Source organism: Cupressus sempervirens, chromosome 10, assembly GCF_028749045.1.
Source record: "Cupressus sempervirens isolate cs-2001-9-10 chromosome 10, ASM2874904v1, whole genome shotgun sequence".
Taxonomy (NCBI): Eukaryota; Viridiplantae; Streptophyta; class Pinopsida; order Cupressales; family Cupressaceae; genus Cupressus; species Cupressus sempervirens.
This window is the reverse complement of record NC_143127.1, coordinates 795251645-795278237: the sequence shown is the minus strand read 5'-3', so window position 1 is coordinate 795278237 and position 26593 is coordinate 795251645. Positions and strand designations below refer to the sequence as shown.

The 26593-nt window shown below is 34.0% G+C and overlaps 1 protein-coding gene across 1 annotated transcript; it reads right to left on the bottom strand.

Moving 5' to 3' along the window:
• Positions 1–1485: 1485 nt before the first annotated feature.
• On the bottom strand, positions 1486–21783 carry LOC149536312 (peroxidase 57-like). Its single transcript, XM_089806267.1, has 7 exons — positions 21629–21783; positions 21231–21282; positions 20936–21008; positions 16095–16330; positions 15729–15923; positions 15091–15651; positions 1486–1686 (listed from the first exon to the last, which is right to left on the bottom strand). Exons 1-7 carry the CDS (start codon positions 21781–21783, stop codon positions 1486–1488), a joined length of 1473 nt encoding a protein of 490 aa, XP_089662393.1.
• Between the last annotated feature and the right edge of the window lie 4810 nt (positions 21784–26593).

Genomic DNA, 26593 nt, shown 5'->3' with positions numbered 1-26593 from the left:
GGAGATAAAACAGAGAATCATTCAGTTCAAAGGCATAGGGAATGTTACACTGAGAGTTGCAGAGCAATATTAGAGAAATCAGAAAGAGTCCCCCCTTGGAGATTACAAAATTGCCTTTATAGTTTAGGCATAACTGACGACATTGGCTTTGCATTAACTGCTCAACTAATGGTAATAACTTCTTGCGCTAAAAAAATCTGATCAAAGATCTGGTGGTTTTGAGTAAAAAATTTGATATTCCTCTGAGAAATGCCTCGAGTAGACAGAAGCGGTGCCAATGAATGATCCTGACACAGTAGATGGGTCGATTGAGACGGTTGAGTGTTTCCCTATGCCTTGCATTCTTTTTTGGTAGGTCAAAATTGATCGCGAAGATTAGATCGCAAGATAACATTTATCATATTTGCTTCCTGGTTCATGAATCAATAGGGTTGAAGCAAGTCAAACAGGCTATACGAGCCAACTGGGTCATGCTGGCCAATCACCTTTCTTCATTCTGCCACCTGGGAAAGTCTTTCATGGTTGACCTTCCATCATCGAACTAACCGTGCCACCGTTGCAGATATTAATATTAACTGTGACGATTACATTAACCGCCAGCCACTGACCTTCCTTCCTGACCGGGCCAGTGAGGCACGTATCATCAGGACGCGATGTCCCTAACATTATCTTTCGAACAGTTCCTCATAGCGAGATGGTGAACACCGTAAATCTGTCTCAATATGATGATTAGAACTGCCTCGTACTACTTTATGCTATCCTTACCCTAGGCCCATCATATCTGGCGGCACCTTAGCGATCTCTTACGCCCAAACGATACCTGGCAACACCTCAGCGACCGCACCCTGGGGAGACCTGGCCCCACTGACACGTGGAAAAAGAGTGCCATGTTGCTATGGTAAAGATCACACATCTTCATCATAGTGAGATGGCGACAGTCGTCGATTATCCTTGATCGGATGGCACGCAAGATGGATATTGCCCTGAGCGCGTTAAAGAACGAAAACCAACCACGTATCACCATCTGTATCTCTTGCACCTCCAAACCTAGACCCACGAGGACACGTGTCCTTCAGGTGCAGTGTCGCTAACATAAAAATTGAGTGGCTTACCCATAGCAAGATGGCGATGACCATTGATCGGCCTTGATTTGACGGTGGAGATCTTAACCCTTTCATGCACTGGTGACGCTGACTGTACTCTAACCTGGCGCACGTGGTTTCTCCCCATTGGATTAATGAAACACCACCTCGATCTGACAAGGCACCAACTCGGAGGGCCCATACTGCCCTAACCCTACTGAGGGACACGTGGCCTCATCTAATTTGCCGTCGTAGCACTAGGTTTTTTGTCCCGTGAAACTGGACGCTCGCCATGAACATTCCCATCGCCGTGAACTTGCCTGCCGACTGTTGGAACTCACCGTCGAACACCCTCCGGCCGGTCGATCACTATGTCACTATCAGAAAACTCATGAGTTTTTCATTAGCTCCATGGAGCCTTGCCGTCTTTTGGGCTTTTCGGCCCGCGATGAAACTTTTCTGACCTGCGCCATCCTCTGCCTTGCAAGTTGGACCCATCGAACACGCGTCGACCAGACGCTATGTCGTCATCGTAACTCTCGCACAACGTTATCATAGCGAGATGGCGACGACCATCGATCGGCCTTGATCTGACGGCAGAGAACTTGCAAGGCGCAAAAATATCATAAGGTTCAGAACTTAGGTAATTTTAATGTCTTCGTCGGTATTAAAATATTAGTAATCGGTGAGGTGACCATCGGGTGGGGTAGCATTCAAATTTTGAAATTTGGCGGGGCAAACAAAATGTAGTAACAGTGACCATTATAAGCCTTAATAGGCCAACTTTTTACTATAGTACTAAAGTTTGTGGGTATCATCCCCACCCCAGTTTTACTTTCAATTTGGAAGGTTTCTGGGTCACCATATTGTGTGTCAAAGTGTTATGAATGTTTTAATGCTTTTAGTTTTTTCATGCATACATATGAAAAATTAATTGGTGAAATAAGAATAAGTTTTATTTGTTCTTGTTTTATCCCTCCCCTCTTAGTAACCTAGCCTATCTTATATTTCCAATAATTGGTATCAGAGCTTTTTGGTTCTCAAAGAAGAAGTTTAACAACTTTAGCAAAGATCAAGGACAATGGAAGTATTCCAACTTGATAAGGCTATTGACAATGAAAATCTAGATTTGAAACTAGCTATTGGGAAACTTAAGAAAGGAAAGGAGCAACTCTCTCAATCCTTGAAAAGAAGAAAAGATCTTGTAGTACAGATGAATAAAAAACTCTATAGTGAAGAATGAATTGAAGATATCTATTTAGAAAGTAATTTATATGAAGCTAATGAGGAAATTAGAGAACTATTAGAAAAGAATGGTAACTTTCAAGAAGAAGCTAGAAAGCTGAAAAGAGAATAAGAAATTCACTCAGTAAGATTGTGTGAAGTCATGGAAGAAAAAGACAATGCAAAAAAAGAGATAGAAGGAAAGAACAATGAAATTCAACATCTATCCCTTCAATAGGCAGACTTCATTGATTAGCTTACTAATGAAAATGAAGAAATCATGAATCTAAGATCAGAGAATGAAAGATTGCAAAATGATCTAAAAATTGAAAAGAAAAATAATGAGAGGATGATGAAATCTCAAGTAGACATGAATCAGTTGAATGAGAAAAATCAATATAGACAGAAATAAAAAGTAGGAATTGGATATACAGAAGAAGGCGAATCATCCAAGAAAGGAGCTCAAAAGAATCAAAGACCTAGTTGCAATCACTATGGTAAGTTAGGTCATACATCAAGGAAATTTTGTATTGACAATAAAGCTAAATTCAATGAAAAATGTTACAATTGCAATAAGCATGGTCATAGAGCTAATGAATGCAAAGAGAAACTTAAATTTGAAGGAAAATGTCACAAATGCAAGAAGTATAGGCACAAATATTATGAATGCAAAACCAAGATATTGAACCCAATAGAATAGATTGTGAAAGCTATATATGGTTGGGACTACAACACATGGTGTAGATGTCACTACTATGGAGAATTTGGACATATTGGAACAAACTGTGTGAAACATCACATGAGGACAAGAGACACCATTAGAAGATTTTTTATTTGTATGAAACTTGGACACCTTGCCAAGAACTATATGAACATTGGAAGAATTGAAGATAAAAAGAAAACCAAGGCTGACAACATCAGAAAGCAGATGAGACAACAATGGATTCTAAAATCATTTGAGAATGCAACTCCAAGACATGAACCACATGTCACTCAAAAATTGGGTGACTAAAGATTTTCTGCTTGATCTCCTATAGGGATAACTAGAACTAATATTCTAAAGAAAACATTTTACATCAGTTCTAGTTAGCTAGAAGGAAATATCCATTTTAGCATTAAAGATGCAAGAGTGTCACTGAGTGTTTAAGGAAAATCAAGACCTTACCAAGCTACGTCAGGTTGCAAGACCCTATTGAGCAAGGTTGAGATACACTAAGTCACTATGTAGACACTAAGTTATGGTTGACTTTATTGAGCACTAAGATCAAACTAAGTGGAAAATAGTCTATCACTGAGGTCACTATTGTACTAAGCATTTATGGTGATTGGAAAGTAAAATTTGTGAAAAAGGAAGAAAACAAATTCATTTGACATTGTGAATTTTTTAAGAGTCATTTGTGAAGAGCTGTTTTTGTTCTTCCAAGTGATCTATACAATTTTTTGTTGAATTTTTTCATGTTTTTAGAAACCCTACCAAGCATGATATCCTCTAGTAGCAAGAACAAGAAAGGATATGATATGTTGGTTCGAGGAGTCGATTGGAAGATACCAAACTTCAAGTTAAGTCCAAAAATTGTGGAAACACTTGATCAAACTGGAGCTTAGTCATAGATTCCACCAAAGGTACTACTAGTTAATGATATCCACTCACATTTTCATTGTTCGATTCAAGACATTGGAACCCTAGAGATGGATGAAACTCTAGAAAATTTGTGTGAACAATGCATTGAAACTTGAGCATCAACACTTGGAGACTAAGGGTTTAACCCACGTTCCACATATGCCCTGATACTTGCAAATAAAATGGATAAGGTTCATCCTTAGCCATGTACACAATGGGAAACTATGGTTGGAGTAGCCTATTTTAATAATGAAGAAAATGATTCATTGAATCACAACACTCCCAATGTTGACCAAGGCTAAGACTATCAAAACCCTAAGTTGGGTAGATTTGGAAAGCAAAACTCTTGCCGAATGGGATGGAAGAGGTATGAAGATCGGTTGTGTAACTGACATGAGCTAAAATTTGAAATCCATGCGATAGCACATAAAATTTATGGCTCTAGTCATCTAAATAGCATATCATGTGAGGCAATTGTGCTCTCAAGGTGGTGAAGAACAACATGTGCTTCAACCTTCCTGAGCTTATGGTAAACCAATTCAACAAAAACATGGAGAGCATCAGGACTTTGAAGAATAACCCATGTAAGTTTGGTTCACTCTTAACCCATTTATTTTTCTTTGTGCAAATGTTTTTCCCCTCAAAAGGTTCAGTCATATGGAGGAAAGATGTACAAGTACTATACCAGATCAATGAGTATACAGTAGAGATGGGTGAAAACTATGTTAGTATCATGGATAATTATTTTGATTCAATCAAGGAAAAGATGAATAATAGATTAAGAATTCCTAATAAACTTGTGGAAGATTACAAGGATGATGTTTATTTTATGGTAGACTATGACAATGTATACATTCAAGTAGTCAAACCTAGAATGGTATGGGTTAAACCTCTAAGCTCCAAGCACATCATTGAGACACTATTGAATGAACTTGTGGATCCCAAGGCTATATATTTTGGTATGTATGATGAAGCTTAAGCTAGAATAGAACTTTAAATAAAGCTTCCTCAAGTAATTGGCAAAGGAAAGAAGAGGATAGCAAAATAGAGGCAAGAAAGTTCTACTCTCCTAGTGATAGAAGGAAAAGGAGAAGATGTGGAAGAAGATGATGCAAAACATGAGCTAGACGAAAGTAAATCAAATGAAGAAGAGCCAATAAAGAAGAAAGGCAAGGTTATCATAACCAGACATACCAAGTCATCTATTGTAGTATTCACTAGAAGAGCATCCATATCAAGAAAGAAGTTGAAATTAGGTCAAGAAGAAGTAGAGGATGTTATTTTCAAATGGTCTCCACCTACATTTTAGGAGAAAATCAAAGAGATTGATTTAGGAGCTAGCATGGAAAACTTTAAATCACTAAGATATGAGACTAGGAATGTAGAAGAGAAGAAGCAAGTTGAAGACATGATTATGTCTAAGTTTTAAAATGGAAATATTCACTTGATCAACTTGTGTAGCAAATTTCCAATGAACTAATGGAAAGAATCAAATCTAGATGGGAACATTCCATGAAGACTGCAAAGGATATATTTGAATAGACTTTGTGATAGCTCATGTCAAGTCTTAATGATAAAGAAGTAAAAGAATCCATTCAGAGGAATGAAGAAAAACTCACTCTAAAATTCAACACTTGCTTGATACTGGTTAATGACATAGAATATTTGGTGAAGACTGCCACTACTACTTGGAAGAATATTGACAATCTTCATCAAAAGACTGATTTTGTTGTTCATGTCAGTGATAAAGATGATGATGAAGATGAAAATGAAGAAAATGACAATGATTATGAAGAATAAATAGATGATGAGGAGCAAGAATAGGAAGCTACTGAGGAGAATCTCCTTGAGATTTAGAGTATTGAGGAAATTGACCTTGAAAAGATTGCAATAGCAGTTGTGGCCTTGTTTTCATACTCTCTTAGCAAAGGTTTAAAGCCATCAAGCTCAAAGAAAGCTTTTTCCGTGTTGGACATGGAAACTGCTACAATTCCAAACACCTAATCAATCTTTGCACCTGTTCAACTAAGTACCACACTAACTAAGGCAATCAACACTTCATCTATCGAGTAGTTAGTGCTTTCTCCTTCATTAGATTTGGCTACACAACAACTTGGTATTTCTTCAGTCAGTGCAATATCTACTTGTGTTGCTAGCCCTTCTATTTCTACTATTTCTACAATCTTTAGTGTACATATAGTTAGTATAAAGACAGGTGAAAGCAAGCCTCAACTGAGTACCAAGGTTTCTAGCAAGGGGAAAGATAAAGAAGAAGACATTGATCTTGATGGGGATATAGTTATCCCAAATTGGGATATCTCTACTATGAATCTTGATCAAATGCACATACTAAGTGAGCTATTTGAAAAGAAAGATTAACAATAGAGTCTTTTAGAGGAGAAAAATAGAGAAAACTAAGTGCTAGAAGATGCAAAGAACATACTTGTAGATGCACTTAGTACCGAGGTTGATACTACTCAACCTATTTTGGTCTAGTTAGCAGAAGTTGTTCAAAAATTTAATGAAGATTTGAATGGGAAAGAAAGTTGTTGCAAACAGTAGAGAAGAAATTTGAAAGAAAAGTATTCGAGCTAGTTGCACAAAAAATTGTAATATATCAAGTAGACTTGTCTACTATCTTCAACTCATTAGAAACCTCTGCCAATAATGTTAATTCATTATTTAGTAGGTTATGTGATACATCTATCTTTACTCGAAAATCAAAGATAAACTCTCCAAGATAGATGATGACTTGAAGGAGAGTGCACACCAGTTGTCACTTGACTCGAGCTACAATTCTGCTTATTACTCAAAAATCAGATTTTTGATTGATTTACAAGTAGAATTATTAAAGGAAGAAGACAAGATCAGGGCCACACTTGTATACATTCAAGGAATGATTCTTCTAAACATAGATGGATTGCAAAAACACATTACACATGCCAAAACTCTTATCCATGACAACAACTTCTCCATAACTGATCAGATGATGGAGCTATCAGTACAAGTGTCGATTGCATTGCATGCAAGCAATATGTTACAAAAAAAATTGGGAGAAGATAATGTCACTGATTTTAAAGGTACATTTTGACTTCTTGTCACATTTTAGCATCATCATGTATCATACACCTTTGGCATTTATGTCAAAAAGGGGGAGAATATGTGATGATGCAATAAAGGGGGAGAAGATGAGAATAGAAGATGTAATATAAGTGACATAAGATACATGTATATAGAAAGTAAAGTATGGTGTATATATATGTATGGGGTAGCATCATAAAATTATACATATACATGTACATATGATCAAAAAAATATCTTACAAAAGCAATTTTGAAAAATCTCAAAAACAGAGTATGTTACCAAGTTGAAGACACGGGATGGAGACTAAGGATTATTTTTTAACATAAATTTTTTGAGAATTTAGTTATGATTGATAAGTGTTTTTTTCAATATTGCCAAAGGGAGAGATTATTGAATTATAGTCAAGTTTGTTTATTAGTGGCACAGACACTTAATCAAATGGTTAGTAGCTACCAAGTGTATCTTATAGTTTACAATGTTAACTAAGTAATTCGGGCTCTACCAAGTTCTATAGTTGCTATCGAGTTCTAGAAATACTATTCAATTTGCACCAAGTAGTATCTACCAAGTTGGTGATTATTAGTGTAAACCAAGCTTCATAGTGTTTATCGAGTTTCTTAGTGCAAACTAAGTTCTCCAGTATTTACTGAGTTCCCAGCGTCAGTGATGTCAATCTAGTATTGACCGAGCTAGGATGTGTTAACCAAGTGATTCTATTTATACCAAGCTCATAGTAATAGTTTTGACCAAGCTATGAAGTGTCAACCAAGTTATTTAGTTTATATATTGAGTTTCACAGTGTTCATTGAGTTACCGGTGTAGACCGAGCTTAGACTAATTGGAAATGATTAGTATAAACTGAGCTTCTATGTCTATTGAGTGAATGATGATTCCAAGCACTGATAATAGTTACCGACATTCAGAACCTCACTAAGTTTGTCTTTAGAATCCAAGTACTAGTAGTTGGGTTGACTTTGTGTATTTTGGTGAAACTTGTATTATAGCCAACATTGATGAATTGTAATTTGGATTGGTATATATGCAATGTATTGTATCACATCCAAAAGATAGAAATAAAAGGAAGTAAGAGTAGAAGTGCGAAGCATGAAGGCTACAAGTAGTATAAGGAGCAACAAAGATTTATCTATCACAACAAGATGATCATTACACTACAAAGAAATCTCATTCAACAAATCAGAGTTACAAATTAGAGATCAGCCACTAGTTCATCCTAATAGGTGGAATAGTTAAATCCTTTCACAAGGTAGACTTAACAATCTTTTGTAAATCTCTTTACCGAGTGCATACTTCATTGTATGTTTTGTAAATCTTTTGACAAGGTGGACCTAGTAGTCCTTATTACTCCTAATAGGGTAGGTAATTAGAAGTGATCATTGTAAGCCTTAACAGGCATTGCAGTACTAAATCTTGTGGGTATCATCCCCACCCCAGTTTTACTTTCTATTAAGAAAGTTTCTGGGTCACCATATTTTGTGTCAAAGTGTTATGAATGTTTTAATGGTTTTAGTTTTTTCATGGATACACATGAAGGATTAATTGGTGAAATAAGAATATGTTTTATTAGTTCCTGATGCACCCCTCCTCTCTTAGTAACCTAGCCTATCTTATATTTCCAAAGAACAACTTGTATGCATCAATTTATCACTTGAATCACACTAATTAATGCTTCACAATGCAATGTGTAGATAATCAACTTAAATTTCTTTAACCATGTTCAAAGAAGGGTTGACTAGTGAAATCAACCTAGTCGCAACATAAGCAATGAACTAGATTATTTGACAATTGAGACATGGCATAGATTCGTATTTGGGTGTCTTCAAAGGGGACCTTGACAATAAATTTATTTTGGTGGAAAGATTCACTTTTGTTGGGCTTCTCCTTGTGGGTTCATCAACCCCTATATCTTGATCAACATGATCTTTTTTAGTAATGGAGTTTAGCCCCTATGATTTTGTCAATACCTCATGGCTAAGAGTTTGGTGGTTGGGCCCATTTCTCTTATATGGTGTCTTGGGTGTTTTACATGTCCTTGGCTGTGCTGGAGGCTCTTGTTGCATATGCGGCCCCTTATTCATTCAGAGCCTTGGCCTGGTTTGATGTTTGGCCACGGTGTTCTGCATAGTTGTGGATTTGGAGGTTCTCTTTCTGACCTCTTTTGCATATGTTGGGGGAGGTTTTGAAATTATTCTATTCTCTTTCCATGTTTAAGAGTTGGAGTTTCTATTACCAACATTGGATGTTTTGGTCCCTTTACCAGGGTGTTGAGAGCCTTTTGTTTTTCTACCTCATAGTCTATGACTGGCTTTTTGTGTTTATATACATGTGTGTTCCCACATACATGATTAATGCATGTGTACGAACTCATGCGAAGAGATGAATATTGAAGCTATTTAAATTTGATCGAATAGAGATGATAATAACGCTCACTTGGCTGTGGAGTTTTCAAAAACATAGAGGGAGGAATACAAGGGCGAGGACAATCGTTGCATGCATAGCGCACTACACCATAACAACCCCCTGCAAACCCTTGTCTGAGATCCAACTGTTTGAAAACTGCCATATCCTTAGGCATCATGGTTTCATTTTATCGTGAGGGAAACCATGGAGAAACACTCCATAAGTGGTTTGTTAATAAACCCCACAATGGAGACCGGTTTAGGGTTGAATTGATCAAGAGACGATATCAATCGTACTCTTAACCATTAGATAGCGGCAAAACAACAATTTGCAGACATCTGTCTCTCTGGTATATATATGTTATTAGTTGAATGGAGGCACTGTTGAGTCTCAATTACCATAGTTTTAACCAATGTGGGACTAATACAACATGCAACAATCTTCAATTTTACTATCAAACGCTCAACGAACTATTGATTTAGGCTGAATGGAAAATTTATTAAGTTTCTTGATTAATTTATTTTCTATGTGAACAATGAAATGCTGAAAGAGCAGCTGCAGCTAAAGTCAAGAGTATCTACAGGGCAGAAACATAAACCATCCAAACTCTGGGTTTTAGTGTCTATCCCAATTATGTTTCGCTCAATATGTAAACCATCCTCTCTACTTGCGGAATATATTCTCTACACAAATATTGTCTGTTCCCATATATGTAGTTGGAAATGTTGTCGGGTACATGTATGCAAAATATAAATGAACAGTCAAGGCATGCGAACTGTTTGGCAAAATGTCTAAAATAGAGCATGGCCATTGGTGTCTAAAATAGGCAAGATTAGTGTGGTATATCAACGATTTCAATAAAATGCTTAAAATTGAGTTGTTTCGAAGGTTTGAGAAAACTTCAAGGACATAGAATCCACGACCTGATATAGCACTCTCTATGAAAAGAGATGGGCATCGATCAAAGCGCAATGAAAGAGGGGTTTTTATTGTGCAATACTACTATTGCAGCTAGCTAAACTGAAATGTTTGCAAATATTTCTAAATAGGAGAGGCAAGTAATTTCTTCGAATATATACCTAAAGGAAAGTGTCATTTAGTGTACGTCTATGCACATAATGAATTCGTTGAAGAAAATTATATAGATGATAAATTATAATTGTAATTATTGTAATTTTATTTGTGTTGGAAAGATACACTGGCAACATTTATTTGAGGCATTCTGTGGAATAATTTTCATACCCTACCAGTAGCTCCATGGTGGCTTCGAATATGGTATCTGTCCAAAATATCTCTTCTTCTATCCTTCAATGGATATCCATTCCATATTCCAAAGTGCCCATTTTGATGTAGTCGGCATGGACAGAAAGGTTGTGGCAGCTGAAAATTGCTTTCAGCTGGAGCAGTGCATATAAGAGCATTTTAAGTTCATATTGTATTTTTAAGTCTTTTTTAAGGTTCATTTGGCCCATGGAATTGTAGAAATACAAATCTCAATTTAGCCAAATCAAGGTTTTATAAATTTTCATTCCTATTTTTGAAATTTTACTTGAACTGTTTGTCTCGCTCAAAAAATGAGCGTGAAGACACATTCTTTTTGCATAAGATTGGAGTTGCAGGTAGACTCCAAAAAGTAGTCCAATCTATTGTTTTTACACTCCTCAAAAAATATAACCAGGTTTTGATTTTCAATTCCTACTTATTAGTACGAAGTTAGAAAACCTGGTTTTGAGACAAAATTAGAAGTTTAGTATTCTAATTCCATTTTGTTAGTTTTGAAACAAATGCAAAAAAATTCAAATCTGCATTTTGAAAAAGCCAATTCCTGTCATCTTCCACGAACCAAAGTGTCAACTCTACCCCAACATAGTGACCTTAATGTTATGTGGTATAGTTCACCCTCTAATGTGGATTAATTTTGTTTGCAGACTCATTATCCTTTCCACTTTATGAAAGGATAGTGTCTCAAAAGTGTGAAAACCTTATGTACTTTTTCTTTTTCTTTTTGAGTTAAAACTATATATATACATACATTTATATAAATCTAATGATTAAACTATACTTGTTTACTTTGAACTTTTTATGCTCTTAGATGAAGGTTTTTCACTTAATCCCAGCCTTTGAGACTATTCATTATGACATGCGTTAATCAACTTCAATAGTCATATTTACTATCAAATGAGCAATGGAAGAAACAAAACTTTTAGAGAACTTAAATTATTATATCCTTATTGTATGGTCCTAGCCTAAGTTGCTGATTCAGATATGGATATGTGAATCAAATGCACAATGTGTGATATATATATATATGTGTGTGTGTGTGTGTGTGTGTGTGTGTGTGTGTGTGTGTATACATATATATACATATATATATATATATATATATATATATATATATATATATATATACATATATATATATATATATATATATACATATATATATATATATATCATAGAAAGCTATGAGTGATCAAGGAGGAAATCACAATGAACCTTTATAAGATAAATCATGTAGTAAATATGAAAAAGCACCTAGTTATAGTGTAACAACACAGGAGAGGGATTAAATGGTGTCAATGACATTGTACAGACGATGAGTGTGTATAGTATGTCAAAACAGTTAGTTTTTGTTTGATGGATATAGATGCCAGGAGACCCATCCACATTCTTAATCATCTCTTAGATTCTCATCAACCATTGACATAGAGAAAGGCTTGAAAATTCATTTTTAAATTGAAGTTTTGAAATCCATCATATCCACCTCACAAACAACATTTTGCCTATACATATTAGGAACCTTTTCCTTCTACTTTCATTTTTCCTAGAGTGCTAGCTTTTTACCTACATCTCAATTATCAATAAGTTTGATGCTATGTTTCATTGTTAATTTCTACGGTGGATCCAATACAAAGAAGCACCAATCTATTGTAGAAAACAATTGATCATGTTCCCTATACAAAAATTTATTGTAAACTTCATTTTGGCACATCCCAAAATTTTCATCTTTAGTTTTGATACTTTGTTAGCTTCCATGAGCATCTAGGTTCCCACAAAGAACTTCCTATGTGCATCCATAGGACATCCAAAGAAAATCCAACGTCTAGATACATCGACATCTACTTCTAGACATGCATGTTATACACTTATAAGCTAGGTCCTAAGAATAACCATTGAACTCTTTTATAATCTAAGTATCATTTTAATATTGATATTTATAAAACTACTATGTTCTCAAAGTGACCACTAGTTTCAATTTTTTTTGTTTGTCACATTTGCAAACATATTCAGGAATACAACACTATTGGATACACCATTCAACCGAATTTCAGTCATAGCACTAGTTTAGTTAGAGTTTTATTTTTTTTGTTATTAGATATTGACTATAATTCTTCTAATGAGGTCAAATGCAACATTTTAGCAGTATCTAATAGGAGACCTTAATGCATAGAAAGGTGACTATGCTAAGTGGTTTGAAATCAACTAGTATTTCCCATTTAAGGAAACAAGCATCAACTAAGAGACATAAGAGGAATTAAAGGTGAAATGCAAATAAAATTATTGTAGTAGTCAAATTAACACTATTTTTTCTAAAGTTGTGATTATGTCCTAGTCTTAAATATTTTTTAAAAAAATAGAAATGATAAGAAACTTAATAAATGTCAAAAAAATAATTTGGATCACTATCAAAGTTGTATACTTTCTTTTTGTATGTAGAAAAATCAACAATCATGTAAGAAAAAGGGATTAATTACATTTTAATCAATTACAAATAAATTTATTAAAATTACATGCACAATTATACATTACGATAATACATTTGTAAACTGTAATGACTTATGCAATGTCAATGCTTCTCATTATGATATATGCACATATACCCCATCATTCTCCATTAGTATCATCCACATTATATGACCTATATATATCTTATGCGCTTGCATCATCTTCTTATGCTTGCTACATCTAACCTCTTTATGCCTTCATTTCATATTTTCTTCATCTCCTTCTATAATAAGTTTAACAACAATATTATTGTTATTTACCTCTCTCTTTATGATATTTGAACTTTATCACTTTATTAGGAACATAAGAGGTTTTTAAAGACTATTCAAGTGTTATAGGACCCATCTAATTTTCTAGAAATTACCTTAATGATGAATAATTTTGCACAATCTATTGATTGCAAAGAGTGTCCATGTAGTTTTGGAATGGTTTTGTTAGAGCTATTATCATGCAGTAGAGAAGAACAAGCTTGACATCAAACAAATATTGGTGGAATGAGAAATGCCTCATTTCAATAATGAACACAAAATTTTTCATCTAAAAGAAACTAGATTGGAGGGTCAGTATGCTATGGCTTTTCGGTGCAAAAATACATCTCATGGCTCTTAAAATGTCAAGAATTCCATCTATTTTTGTGGAAGAGGCCATGGGATATTCATATCTCTTCAACCTCTAAATAATATCTAACTTTTATTGGTGGTTAATCACAATTACTAATCATTGTGACATTTTCATGGATTTAATACCTTAATGTTTTAATTTTTGGGGCAAAGATTTGAGATATATATCTTTATTTTACCCCTTTCCTCTTTGCTTATTTTATCCTTTCCATATGTGATAGCATCTAGATGATAATTATCACTTAATTGTGAAGTTTGGATTCGAAGGCATTTGAATCAATTTTTTTGAAAGAATATTGAGAGACAATTAGAGTTTTTAAAAAAAAAATGGTATTGCATGGTAGAATGCACATAATTTTGTGGAATATTGCTAGACAAGGAACAAGGTTTGTGAGTGCTATATTTTGCAAATCAATGCTATGCACAGGATGCCACAAAAGGAAGAGGGGGAGAGAAATGAAAAGCTAAAAACCTAAAATAAAAGTGAAATGTAAAGAAAAACATCTAGAGAAAAGGGAAATGGAAAATAGTTGTGGAGTACTCACACACCATATGATCGTGAGAAACAGTTACAAAGGGATTCTTACTGACAAAGAGGATTGGAAATTTTTTTAAATTAACAAAATGAAAACTTGAAAATTCTCTCTTCAATATTATTTACTTGAGAGGCTGGGGCTAGAGAAGCTGGAGTTGTAGATTGTAGCAATATTTTCAGAATTCAAGCACTCACAAAAATGTTTTAACTTTGCAAGAAGGATTGTTGACCATGCACTTATAGTATTGTAATCAATTACAACAAATGCGTTCAAAATTGTTAGATCTGTAACAAATTGATCACTAAAATTGGACATAAAAAATTTGACAAAACATTTTAAAATTAAGTAGTACTTTCCAAATATTATATTTTTCCTTACTAAATACTATTATTATATATTATTAAATATGTCAAATTAATAAAATTAAAGAAAAATAAATTACTTCCAAAATAGTAAAAGTTAATAGATATCCAATAAATGTAATAGAATCCTCTCAAGGCAGGAACTAATAATAATATTTCTATTATTTCTATTAGATTGTTTAACATGGTATTTTACTAGTATCATTCAAGTGACTGATGGTATTAGATTGAAACATGGTCTTTTACTAGTATTATTCAAGTGACTGAAGGTAGTATAGTCACGTAATTTATTCATGCTGTAGCCAAGCATAGGCGTTTATTTTATCCGGTTAGCCTCGGGAAAATGCATAATCAAACGGCAAGTTTTGAACAGTCTTTTCTTATCTGGCCCTGGTTGCCCGTGAGCACCTTGTAGTTGAAGAGCTTGAGAAGGGATTGAGAGAAACCATGGTTAAACAGGGTGCGATTGACAGCATACGCTTCAACAAGTGCGCGGCTGCTTGGTGAAGCCATTAACGCCTGGTCGACAGACAGAAGCCCTTTCCCGCTTATCAAATTTTTGTAATAGTTGTTATCGAATGACGTTGGGCTGCCATCGTCCAACGCCACTGACGGATCTCCCGGGTGGCTGCACAGGGACGTGAGATGCCCTCGGAAATGACCGTCGATGGTGGGGTCGGGCCTCCCGGTGCCGTCAAAGTTCGTGAGTCTAGACTGGAAAAAGCGGCAGGGGGCTTTTCCGATACTGTGGGCACCCAACAGCGACACCGCATTCTTTTCGGTGAACCCTTTTTCCTGGAATGCGCTCACAGCACCTTCGCCGTAGCCTGTAGGATTCAGACTTCTCTCTGCTTCCCTCGCATACGCAGATGTGCTGTCCCTGCGCCCTGTCTCCACCCTTATATAAGGACCTCCCATCTGCAAAACAGAATTCACATATAAGTATATATAGAATGCAAATATTAAGTTGAAATCTGTAAGAGAAGAAGAATAACCGCAGCTATGGCGTCTCTCGCACTCAGCACAATAATGTCAGCGCAGGAAACAGTTTGAGGACAGGCTGCTTCAAGCTTTTCTTTTATCACATCGATTAAGTGGTATCCCTGGAGAGAATTGGCATTTGCGATCGTTTCTTTCTCAGACACGAATTTCCCCTCCACCGAATCAAGTAGGACGGAAGCATCACATCCCTGCGTCTTCAATGGAATGGACGGTTTAAACATCACATTAATGCTTGATTTCTAAGATAAAAGTGTTAATACTAGACTTAACTTCTTAAGATGGACTGTATTGAAGGACTTAATTTACAGGAATGTATGCAATTTCAGCATAGTTGAATGGGTCTGAAAATTGTACTTTACCTCGACGAAACAGTCATGGAAAGCCAGTCGAATAAGTGCAGGGACCACGTCTGATGAATTCTGCCTGAAGTCGTCGTTAACAGTGGCCTTCACGATTTGTTCAGCCCGTGGGCATGAATTCTGATAGAAGTCCAACTCTAAGCCATTGACTGTCTTCGCCGATGTCAGTATTGCAAACGTGACAACAAAAACACAGGCAATTGAACAAATTCCCATCGTCACTCTTCGCGCAAGAGCTGAACAGGAGACAAAATAGAGCAAGATGTTAGACAAAGATATAGAACAAAAATAGAACATTACGCTGATGGGAAGCGAACTCTTTTACCTTGACGAAGCATGAATGAATGCTTTGCAATTTCTGCTTCCTGCTTCTTGTTATGTATATAGCATAGTTTAGTTACCTATTACTTTGTGTTTGTTATCCATTGTTGTTATTGTTATTATATATTGTCATATTTTCTGTTATTTTCTTATCGATGTTATTCAATACATTATTAAGTCCATTGTGTATTTTTATATATACATATACATAGGTATGTCTATATATATATATACATGCTATTATAATGTAATGTTCACAAATATTGTAATATTCAGTAGAATCTTTAATCAAAATTAAAATATATAGATTTTAAAACAAAATTAATAATACCCTGGCTTGATTCTATTGTTATACCATAAGACTAGAATTTAAGAGAATATGTATGTATCATTTTCTTTATTCTATATTGTATTTAGAATGTCCAAATGTTTGCATGTAGTACTACAAAATTGTCCAATAGATCAATTTTCCTACTCATCTCATCTTTCTTCCTAGAAAAGCATGTGCATCGACTCTTCCACGTCAAACCAAATAGATTGATAGGAGACATCATGAAGGCAATATCTCCACTTATCTACCATGGCCAATTTCTTCCATTTCCTAATCTCTCATTGTTCAAAAACAATAAAACACAATTCATTCGCCCTTAAATTGTTAAATCCAACATCATGATGTTAGGTGTGGGTAAATTGTATTTTAACAAAGCCATAATTTCCCAACTAGATAATCGAGATCAAGGGTAAACAATTTGGCAAGCAGTCCCCATCCTTTGTGTGCAATTAATGTGGGATTTAGTTTAAACCATAAACAATTGTATTTGATAACTTTTCTAACCAAGATCCAACATACTAGAAAACCTTAATATGAAGCTCTCACACTAGGATAACTTGTTGTGTAAAAGGTGAAGTGCTTAATGTCATGTTGTGCATATTCTTTGGATAATATGGTTCTTTCATTCTTCAATTTTTTTTTGCATGGAAATCAATAAATGGTAGTGTGACATAGTCATGTTATCATGAGTAATTCATTAAAATACTACACTCCAATCTATTCAAATTATTCCCTTATGGTTACCTTAAATTTCATTGGAAGAATGTATATTTTAACAAAAATAGTCATACAAAATAGGTTTATTTTCTTTTAGTTTTATGTTTCAGATACATATGATAAATGTTGGTACATTTCTTCTATTTGAATTGTGATAGATTTTCTTGATGACTCATTTTGTTTTCAACTTTTTTGTATCCTCAAGTCATCTCTATCATATCTCTATTTTAAGATAGAATTTTAATAATAACAATTAGATAATACAATGTTATTAAATAAATAACGATAATAAACTTATATTAAAACTAATACTAAAATCAAAAAATAGAAAATCGTTATTATTTAATGTATATTACCAATGAAATAATATTTAGTATGATATTTTAAATAATTAAACAATAATAAAATTTCAATGTGTAAGTAAAGAAATAAAATTAAATACAAGAGACAATATTGTAGAAAGTACATTAACATTCTAAAGAGAATTTAATGACAAATAATAATAAACACAAAAAGGTAAGCAAAAAATAAGATAACATAGAATAATATATATTTAACTAAATCTAATAAAAAGTCAAGACATGCTTAGGAAATAGACATGAGTCCTTAAAATTAAAATATAAAAGGGACAAAAATTTATTTTAGAGAGGGAGGAGAAATAATAGGGGAAGATAGGAGTTAAAAATGGAAAAATTGAAGAGGAAAGTAATATGAAGAAAATAAGAAAGTGACTTTCTTAAAAGGTATCAATGATATTGAAAGGATGTGAACCTTCGAAAGGGTCATAATTATGAATAGTTGTGACTCTTCAAAAATATTATGATTATAAAGTATTGAGACCTTTCCAAAGGATCTTAGTTATGAAGTGTTGTGACTTTTCGAAAGGATTATAACTCTAAAGTGTTATGAGTTTTAAAAGGATTTATATTATGAAGGTTCTAACTCTTGAAAAAGAAGAAATGAAAAATTATATTTTATTCTTTCCTTATAATAAGAAAATGATGAATTTTAGAAAGTAAATATAGAGTTGAGATAATCTAGAAGGAATAATTTATTGAAGGCCCAACTAAGGATAAAGCCACATGGAATTTTCAATAGAAGAAGGTAAGAAAGGTATGTTTATGAATTTATTTATATTAATATATCATACTTGTGGATAATATTGTGTTACCTCATGGGGCTAACACCATGGAGGTTAATGAGACTTGAAGAATGGGGTATGGGATATGTTAAGATCTCCATCTAGCCACCATGGTTGGGAATCAATGCATAATCTCCATGTGCCAGAATATTATGATGATGTCGACATATGCATATGTGATTGACCTTTCATAGAGGATGTCTCATGCAAGAAGAATCTTAAGGGGTGCACTCCCGAGAAGATGATGAGGTAGCTTTGAGCTAGGAAGCTTGACTTGGAGACATCCTTGAGATTAGGGTTAAATTAGAAGGTAGAATAATATAGTTATTTTTGTTATTGTTGTGATTCTAACAATTATTTTGTAGGTATTACTTATCCTAAACTAACCCTAATAGTGGGGACATTACAACCACCTAAATATCACCTAAACATGGCATAGTAAACATTGAATCAATTCTCTCCTAAATTAAGTTTATGGTTCTTATGCTTCCTAAACCATATCACTTTTAATAATGAATAGATGTGTGAGCTTTCAAAAGTAATTGAGAATTCTTGTTTTTAGTGCAAGAGTGTTAAATGTGAGTAATATAGAGAAGGGTAGTATAATATATTTGTTTTTTTTATTATCCATTAGATTTTCTAGTTAAATATTTGACCAAGATATTCATAAATGCATAAGTTTTTTATGGATGACCTCATATTTTTATTTTACTTCTTACTACATAAGGGCCTATTTCGCTGTGAGAATAGGAATAGGGGAATAGATTCTAGAATACTTATTCTGGAATAGAAAATGGGGCTATGTATTCCTGTTCTCTATTTGGTTTAGCCAATATTTGATGGGGAATTCACATACTCCAAAATTTATGTTTTCTAAAATAAATAAAAGTGGAATAGGAATACGTATTCCAATAACACCTATTTGGGTGGAATTGTAAAATCCATTTTTGGGCCAAAATTGGAGTACCTATTCCTATTTTACTTCGTATTCCAATTTCAATTTGGTGCATCCAAATGAAGAATTCAAAATTTTAAGAATTTACATATGCCTATTCCGCTTGTATTCCTATTGCCAAATGGGCCCTAAATCTCTAGTGCTACTTAGGAATATGTGCATGGTAGATTAGTCAAATGGTTGTACTAGATCCATCCAATCTAATTGTCCCAAGTTGTTAGGTTCATCAAGTAGGATTGGGGAGTTTCTCATATTAGGAAGAACCTTGGAAGAGCTAACTACTATGTGGTTGGGCAGTAAAAGTCTCTGGGCCACAATTGCATCTCAAGATAGTAGACAAACTTAGATATAAGGGCTTAGGAGAAAGGTTCTTACAGATGGACTACAGTTTGATGTAAATTCAAATCTTTTAAATGTTGTTAAAAATTATTGCAATATTCAATATGTATGATGTGTAGCTCAACATATCTTGTACAAGTCTTATGCAAATGAATATAAATAAAATATCCTTTACCTGACTAAATAGGAGAACCTTTCTCTACATCATCCATATTCAATCCACATTGATCACTCGTACCACATACATAATCACAAACTAAATTCTTTGATTTCAATATCACATTTTACTTTTCCAAAATCCTCAACTTCTTACTCGTGTTCAATGTCCTTGATTTTGTCAAACAATATTAATTTTTCTTTAAATTTTTCATTTGATTTTTTTAGATTTCTCTATTTTTTCCTCAAGATTCTTAATTTCCCAAGCTTTGTCATAAACATCTTGTCTCAGCTTTTTCAAATTCTCTTCCAATTATAAATTAGACTTTTTTAATTTTCTCAATTTATCATTCAAAATATCTTTTTTCACAAATAAGAATTCCATTTTCTTTCTTTAGCTTTTTCGTTTCTTCCCCATTGAAACAAGTAATTTTTTTTTCACAAAAGTAATTTAACTATGCTGGTTGACTCTAATTATCCATTGCTCCACGCTCTTGTCTCTGAAAGATTCAAGTCTTTATGCTCCGATTCAATGACAGCAAACTTTTTGCACAAAATAGATCTCCTTCACTCATATAAATATTTAATCTTCCTTCGACAAATAAAAAACAGAGATAATCTTTTAAGCACAGCCTTCTCTTTTTCTTCAACCATTGTACAAGCATCACACTTAGAATCTCCTTTTCATACTCTGATCTTCTTCAAAAATTCCAGCCGATATAATCTCATGAACACACCTCACAGCCCATAGATCTCCTTCAATCATTACAAATATTTAATCTTCCTTTGACAAATTAAAAACAGAGATAATCTTTTCAGCACAGCCTTCTCTTTTCCTTCAACCAATCTACAAGCATCACACGTAGAATCTCCTTTCATACTCTGATCTTCTTCAAAAATTCCAGCTGATATAATCTCACGAACACACCTCACAGCCCACCATCTTCGTCCGCTCTGATACCAATTGTAGAAATTGTAAGCAGAGGAAAAACAGAAAAAACGGAGCACTAATGAAACACTAATAATTTACAAACAAGCACAATTCCTTTTATTCATATTCCATACTGATCAACTACATCCTTGCATGTTGTTGCTACTTTCTATTCTGTAGCTTCCCTTTTATTACATATAAATAAATAAATAAATATATATATATATATATATATATATTCTAACTTCCGAAACTCCTCCTGAAGTATGAATCCTACGATGGAGAAGCCAGGGTTCACTGCGGTAACAGTAGTTTACACAGCAAGTGAAGTATTATTTTTCTATGAAATATCGAAAACAATTACAATATTATTCCGTTTATAGAATCTACAGGCCTCGTAGACTTCCTCATGCATTAAGAAATTGTTTAACAAAATCACGAGACACACCAAATTACAATAATATGTATGAGTTAATTACTATTAATTCTTAAAAGAACTTATGAAAACTATGCATGGGTGGTGCATGTAAACTAGCGGTGAATTGCAATAAGGAAAATAGCTCTAACTCACTATGACAGCAACTTAACTGCCCTACAGCCAAGGGCTTGAACCCCTGTAGCTTAAACCATCAATTCCTGTTACTGATTGGAGCCTTTAGCAGACCGGTAAGGTCTTAAGAGGTCGTCGAGGCTCCTGTAGAGCTTGAAATCTCCATCTTTCAACGCCAAGGATGCAACTTCAGCGCATTTAGTCACATAAGAGAAAGCACTATCCGTGTTCCAGATGCGCTTATTCATGTTCCACAATTCCAATGTCCCATCACTGCGGAAGGCCAGAGTACAATCCCTATTTTAATGAGCATCCTTGTCCGAAACTGTTGAGACCACTTCCAAATATATTAGAGGCTGTTTGGAGCACTAGTTTCTTCAATCCAATACTTATGCTGCACTTGAGATTGACCGTATCCATTTCTTCCTTTACTCTATTTTAATGATGATTTACTTCGAGAAAGTTCTCCTTAGCGTAATGTTTTCGTTACATTTTTTATTAAACCTATGTCAGCTATGATTAACTTAGGAGTGTTTCTCCTCAAAATAATGCCACTTTTGTGTAAACTTCCTCTTACTTTTAAACACACTTCACATTTCATTTCTTAATTCTTAACTTTTAAGCTTTAGAGCCTGTTTGGCTGCAGGAATAGGAATAGGGGAATAGGAATAGCTATTTTGGAATAGAAAATGGGGGTACATATTCCTACTCTTTGTTTGGTTAAGCCAGAATTTGATGGGGAATTCGTGGACACAAAAATTTATGTTTTCTAAAATAAATAAAATTGGAATAGGAATACATATTCCAATTCCACCTATTTGGGTGGAATTGCAAAACCTCATTTTTGAGCCAAAATTGGAATACATATTCCTATTTTATTTCATATTCCAATTCTGATTTGGTGCATCTAAACAAAGAATTCAAAATTTAAAGAATTTACATATGCCTATTCTGCTTGTATTCTCGTTGCCAAATGGGCCCTTAAGGTATGTGAGAGGATAAATTAAGTATCATAGAGTATGTGGGCACATAGTATGAGACACCTTACATAGTCACCAATTTAATTATATTTTTTTGTGTTACATCTATTTATCATTTATACTACCACAATTTTAAGTCTATGATTGTAGAATTTAATATATAATCTTTTATAATCTAGATGAATGACAATGCAATCTATAGAGTCCATATTTGGATTTCTTGGTTGTTTGTTTCTCCTTTGTACCTAGTTTTCTAACTCGATATTAGTAAAGAGGTACCTAACAAGACTTTAGGCTAGGACACATGGTTTGTAGAGTATGGGAGAAATTTTAAAATAATCTAATTATTATTTAAATGGGGAAGGCTATAAGATAAATTAATTATCACAGGCAATGAGGGTACAACCATCAAACACTGACCTAGTCACTAGTCTAAACATGCTTTTCACATTGTGCCTACTTACAATTAATGTTGCAATAAAATTTGATCTATGATTTCTATAGAATTTAATATCCAATCCTTTATAAATTTGATGAATAACAATGCAATCTGCAAAGCCCCATTTTTTGTTTTCTCATATGTTTGTTTCTCCTCTATGCCTAGTTTTCAAACTTTGTATTAGGGAAATTAACCTAGTTTATAGTATGATAATTGCAAAAGTGAATTTTCTATCTTTCCTAATTTATAATTATGTTATATTTACCATCAATATTGATGACGGTATTATTTTTTCCCATTTCTTCACATTATAGAGCATATTAATAGATTAAAACAAATGTAAATTAATTATTATGGATCATTTACATGTTTATTTTATTCATATTAGTTAACCTAAATTAACTATCATAACATTATTTTTAAAACTTATAATTCAATATTGCTTATAAGGTCAAGTTAGTTATCATGGATATCATTCTAGAAGATAGATAGAAGCTTATTATTTAATATTTTCTTTAAGAATTTATTATATTGTATCATATATTTAATATTTATACAATGGGTAGTTGTCACTACATTATCACCTTTCCTATATAAGGAAGGCTCATTTGTATATTATGTTATGTGATTATGTGATTTAAATATCAATTCAATAATTTTTTAGATGTGAAGCATTAAGTATTCCTATATTAGGCATCTGTAAACATGAAGTTTCTCCCAAGATTAAGTGAACATACCAGCTCCATTTAAAAACATACTAATAAGTGTTGTGAGTAATAAAATATCCTACTAGGATTGTGTTAATGCATATGCCATCAAGTAATATTGGAGAGTTTCTTGATTCCATTCGTTAAAGTGTGCCCAACTTATGATGGGCTCATAATCTCTCTAATAAAGAATATTTTATATATTAAAATATCCATAATAATATTGATTTCATATTTTTTTTTTGAAATAAAAGAAACCAAAACAAGGGGGTTGGCCCATTTCAAACTAGCTAGACGATTACCAGCAGATAACCATCAGAACAAAACTAACCCCTAATGCTTTATAAAACAAAAAGAGAAGTTTACACTATAATTATTATAGTAACTATAGATTTTAAACAAAATTCCTATTAACTGATTGAAATCACTTAACAGAAAAAAAGGCATGACAGCCTTAAAACCTAAAAATTCTATAAACCAATGGATTAATAGCATGCAAAACAAAAGAAAGAGGGGGGAGCCCTTAATATTTCTTGTCCTCCTTCTTCCCCAGGAGGATATTCACCTCGTCTTCTACCAGGAAGTCAAAAAGCAGCTTAGAGTCCTCCCTAGGTAGGTCCCCTTCAGCACAGGCATAGAGTGGTAGCCACTACATGAGTGACTTTAACCGTAAACTTGGTTAATAGACCCATTCTTTCCTCCAACACTTGAATTCTCTCCTGTAGCTCATTACCAACCTTATTTGAAAAACTTGGATGTCCATCCCTACCAGCTTGCATATCCTACACAATAAGGGGGTCAGTGGCCTTTTAATAACCTGCCTTAACAGGGGAGGAGATCATAATGGTGGAAGGCATCCTTTCCACCATTTCAGGGAATTGATCTTTTGTTAGGTCCACATACCCAGGCATAACCATTGCCAAGACATGTGACACCTCCTTATTCTCCTTGCCATTACCCAAGATCAACCTAGAGGAATTAGAAATTTATTCTTCAACCTCCTTCGTGCCTCCCTTTCCAAAGTTAATAGTTTTCTCCTTCATTCTTCTTTTATGGCTTGCTGAATACTTAGAATTCGATTCCTCCCCCTGTGAAGCTCCCTCCCTTAACTTCCTCTTAGCCTGAGACTTAGCCACCCTCCTCGACCTCCTCATTCCCCCATTCTCCTCATCATCCAACTCCATTTTCATTTTCTACTTACCTTTTCCCTTTTTCCCCCTAGGGGAAGGATTGATTGGGGACCCACTAAAAGAAGGCTGAGGGGTGGGAACTCTAGGACTAGTAATCCTAAGGGGGACCATTTTGGGCCTAGGGTTCAGGTGAATAGGAATATCAACTTCCACAATCCTAGTAGGGACCAAGGCAAGGTGAAATTAGTACAACCTAAAAATTAGAACCTAGTGTAGAATAGTAAAACTAACCCCCCTTCTCATTTTATCTTTCACATCAACAATAGAATCTTCAAGATCATGCAACAAGATGAAGCAAATTGAAAGAAAATCATGATTCATAAAATGATTAAGAAGAGGAAAATGGTAGTAGTAGCAAACTCCATACCTTCCTTCTAGGGTAATATATTTCATTAGAATTAGACAAACCTCGTTCCATGGGTCAGGCAACTATTTCCTCATGAAAACCCCTTTGTGTTGAACTGGTTCCTCACCATCCTTGAAGAAACATTGTAGACTAGTTTCATCAATCACTCATGTCAACTTCTACAATTTTCTTCCCCTCATCATCATTCCCATCACCATAGCAATCACCTCCTCTGAAACGTGGAACAAGATACAATTAATTGTCACCTTACAATTTTCCCATGAGTTAACAAATTGCATAGAACAATTCTTGTCATGACCATTAAGAGTCTCCATGAATGGGACAAAACTGCCCTCTCTCAAAATGTACCAGACCAAGGGCTTCCTCACACTATCATTGATCATAGTTGGTTCAATGTGTAATAGGTCACCTCCCATCTCTATAAATTTTTTCTCTCCTCTTTCTCCATTCAAAAGCTAGTCCCTAAAAAAAACTTCACTCTTGGAAAGATAAACCCTTAAACAAAGATTATAATTATATTTAATAGTAATAATGGAACCTGCCAAATTGATGAGAAAATATCACAAGTTGGCCACCATGATCTTTCCCACAATCATTTCCATCATTCCCAACATGCCACAAATCTATAAAATATAAATCTTTTTTTTGCACGACATACGATGATCCATAAAGGGAAATAAATAAAAAATCCCACATTTCAAACTTCCAATTTTTTGGCCATGTGTTATAATTATTTCCTATACTCAAGCCTTTTCTCCTTACCACGTACGCATCAAGTACATCTCAACCCTGCCAACTCAACAACATTATACAAAGTAACTAGCTAATATTCATCACTATTTATTTCCTTATTCACTAACACCCTCACCAAATTAGGTAAAGCATTCAAATTCCTCCAACCTCTTAGCCCTTCTAGCTTAACCAAATTTTATATATTTTGAGTCACATTCATTCATCAATATTTCATTAATATTTTTAAATTTTAATCCATGTGTAGTTTACGTATGGAGCATTAAAGCCTTCTATATTAGACATATGTAAACATGAATATTCTCCTAAGATTAAGTGAACATGCCAACTCTATTTAAAAACATATACTAATAAGCTTTGTGAGTTATAAAATATTCTACAATGATAATGTTCATTTGTATGTCATCAAGTGTCATGAAGATGGTATTTTTTGTAGGGAAACAAGAGCAATATTTCATGAGTAGTGAGTGGTTCACAATAACTTATTTTCAATGAAGTGTCAAAATTGGTTTTTCATAGGGATCAAAAACTCAAACTATCATTACAAAATATTAAAAATAGTTCACTAGTTTAAATAGTCCCATTAAAGAAAACCATCATCTCAACACAACCAATAACCCACCAC

Excerpts from the sequence above, each read along its gene's own strand:
- LOC149536312 (XM_089806267.1), bottom strand. The coding sequence starts at position 21,783 with ATGAATAAGCGCATCTGGAACACGGATAGTGCTTTCTCTTATGTGACT. Across the intron at positions 16,331-20,935 it reads AATTTTTGAAGAAGATCAGA|CTCTTGCGCGAAGAGTGACG; the intron begins GTATGAAAGGAG and ends TCTCCTGTTCAG. Across the intron at positions 15,652-15,728 it reads CGAGAGACGCCATAGCTGCG|ATGGGAGGTCCTTATATAAG; the intron begins GTTATTCTTCTT and ends TCTGTTTTGCAG.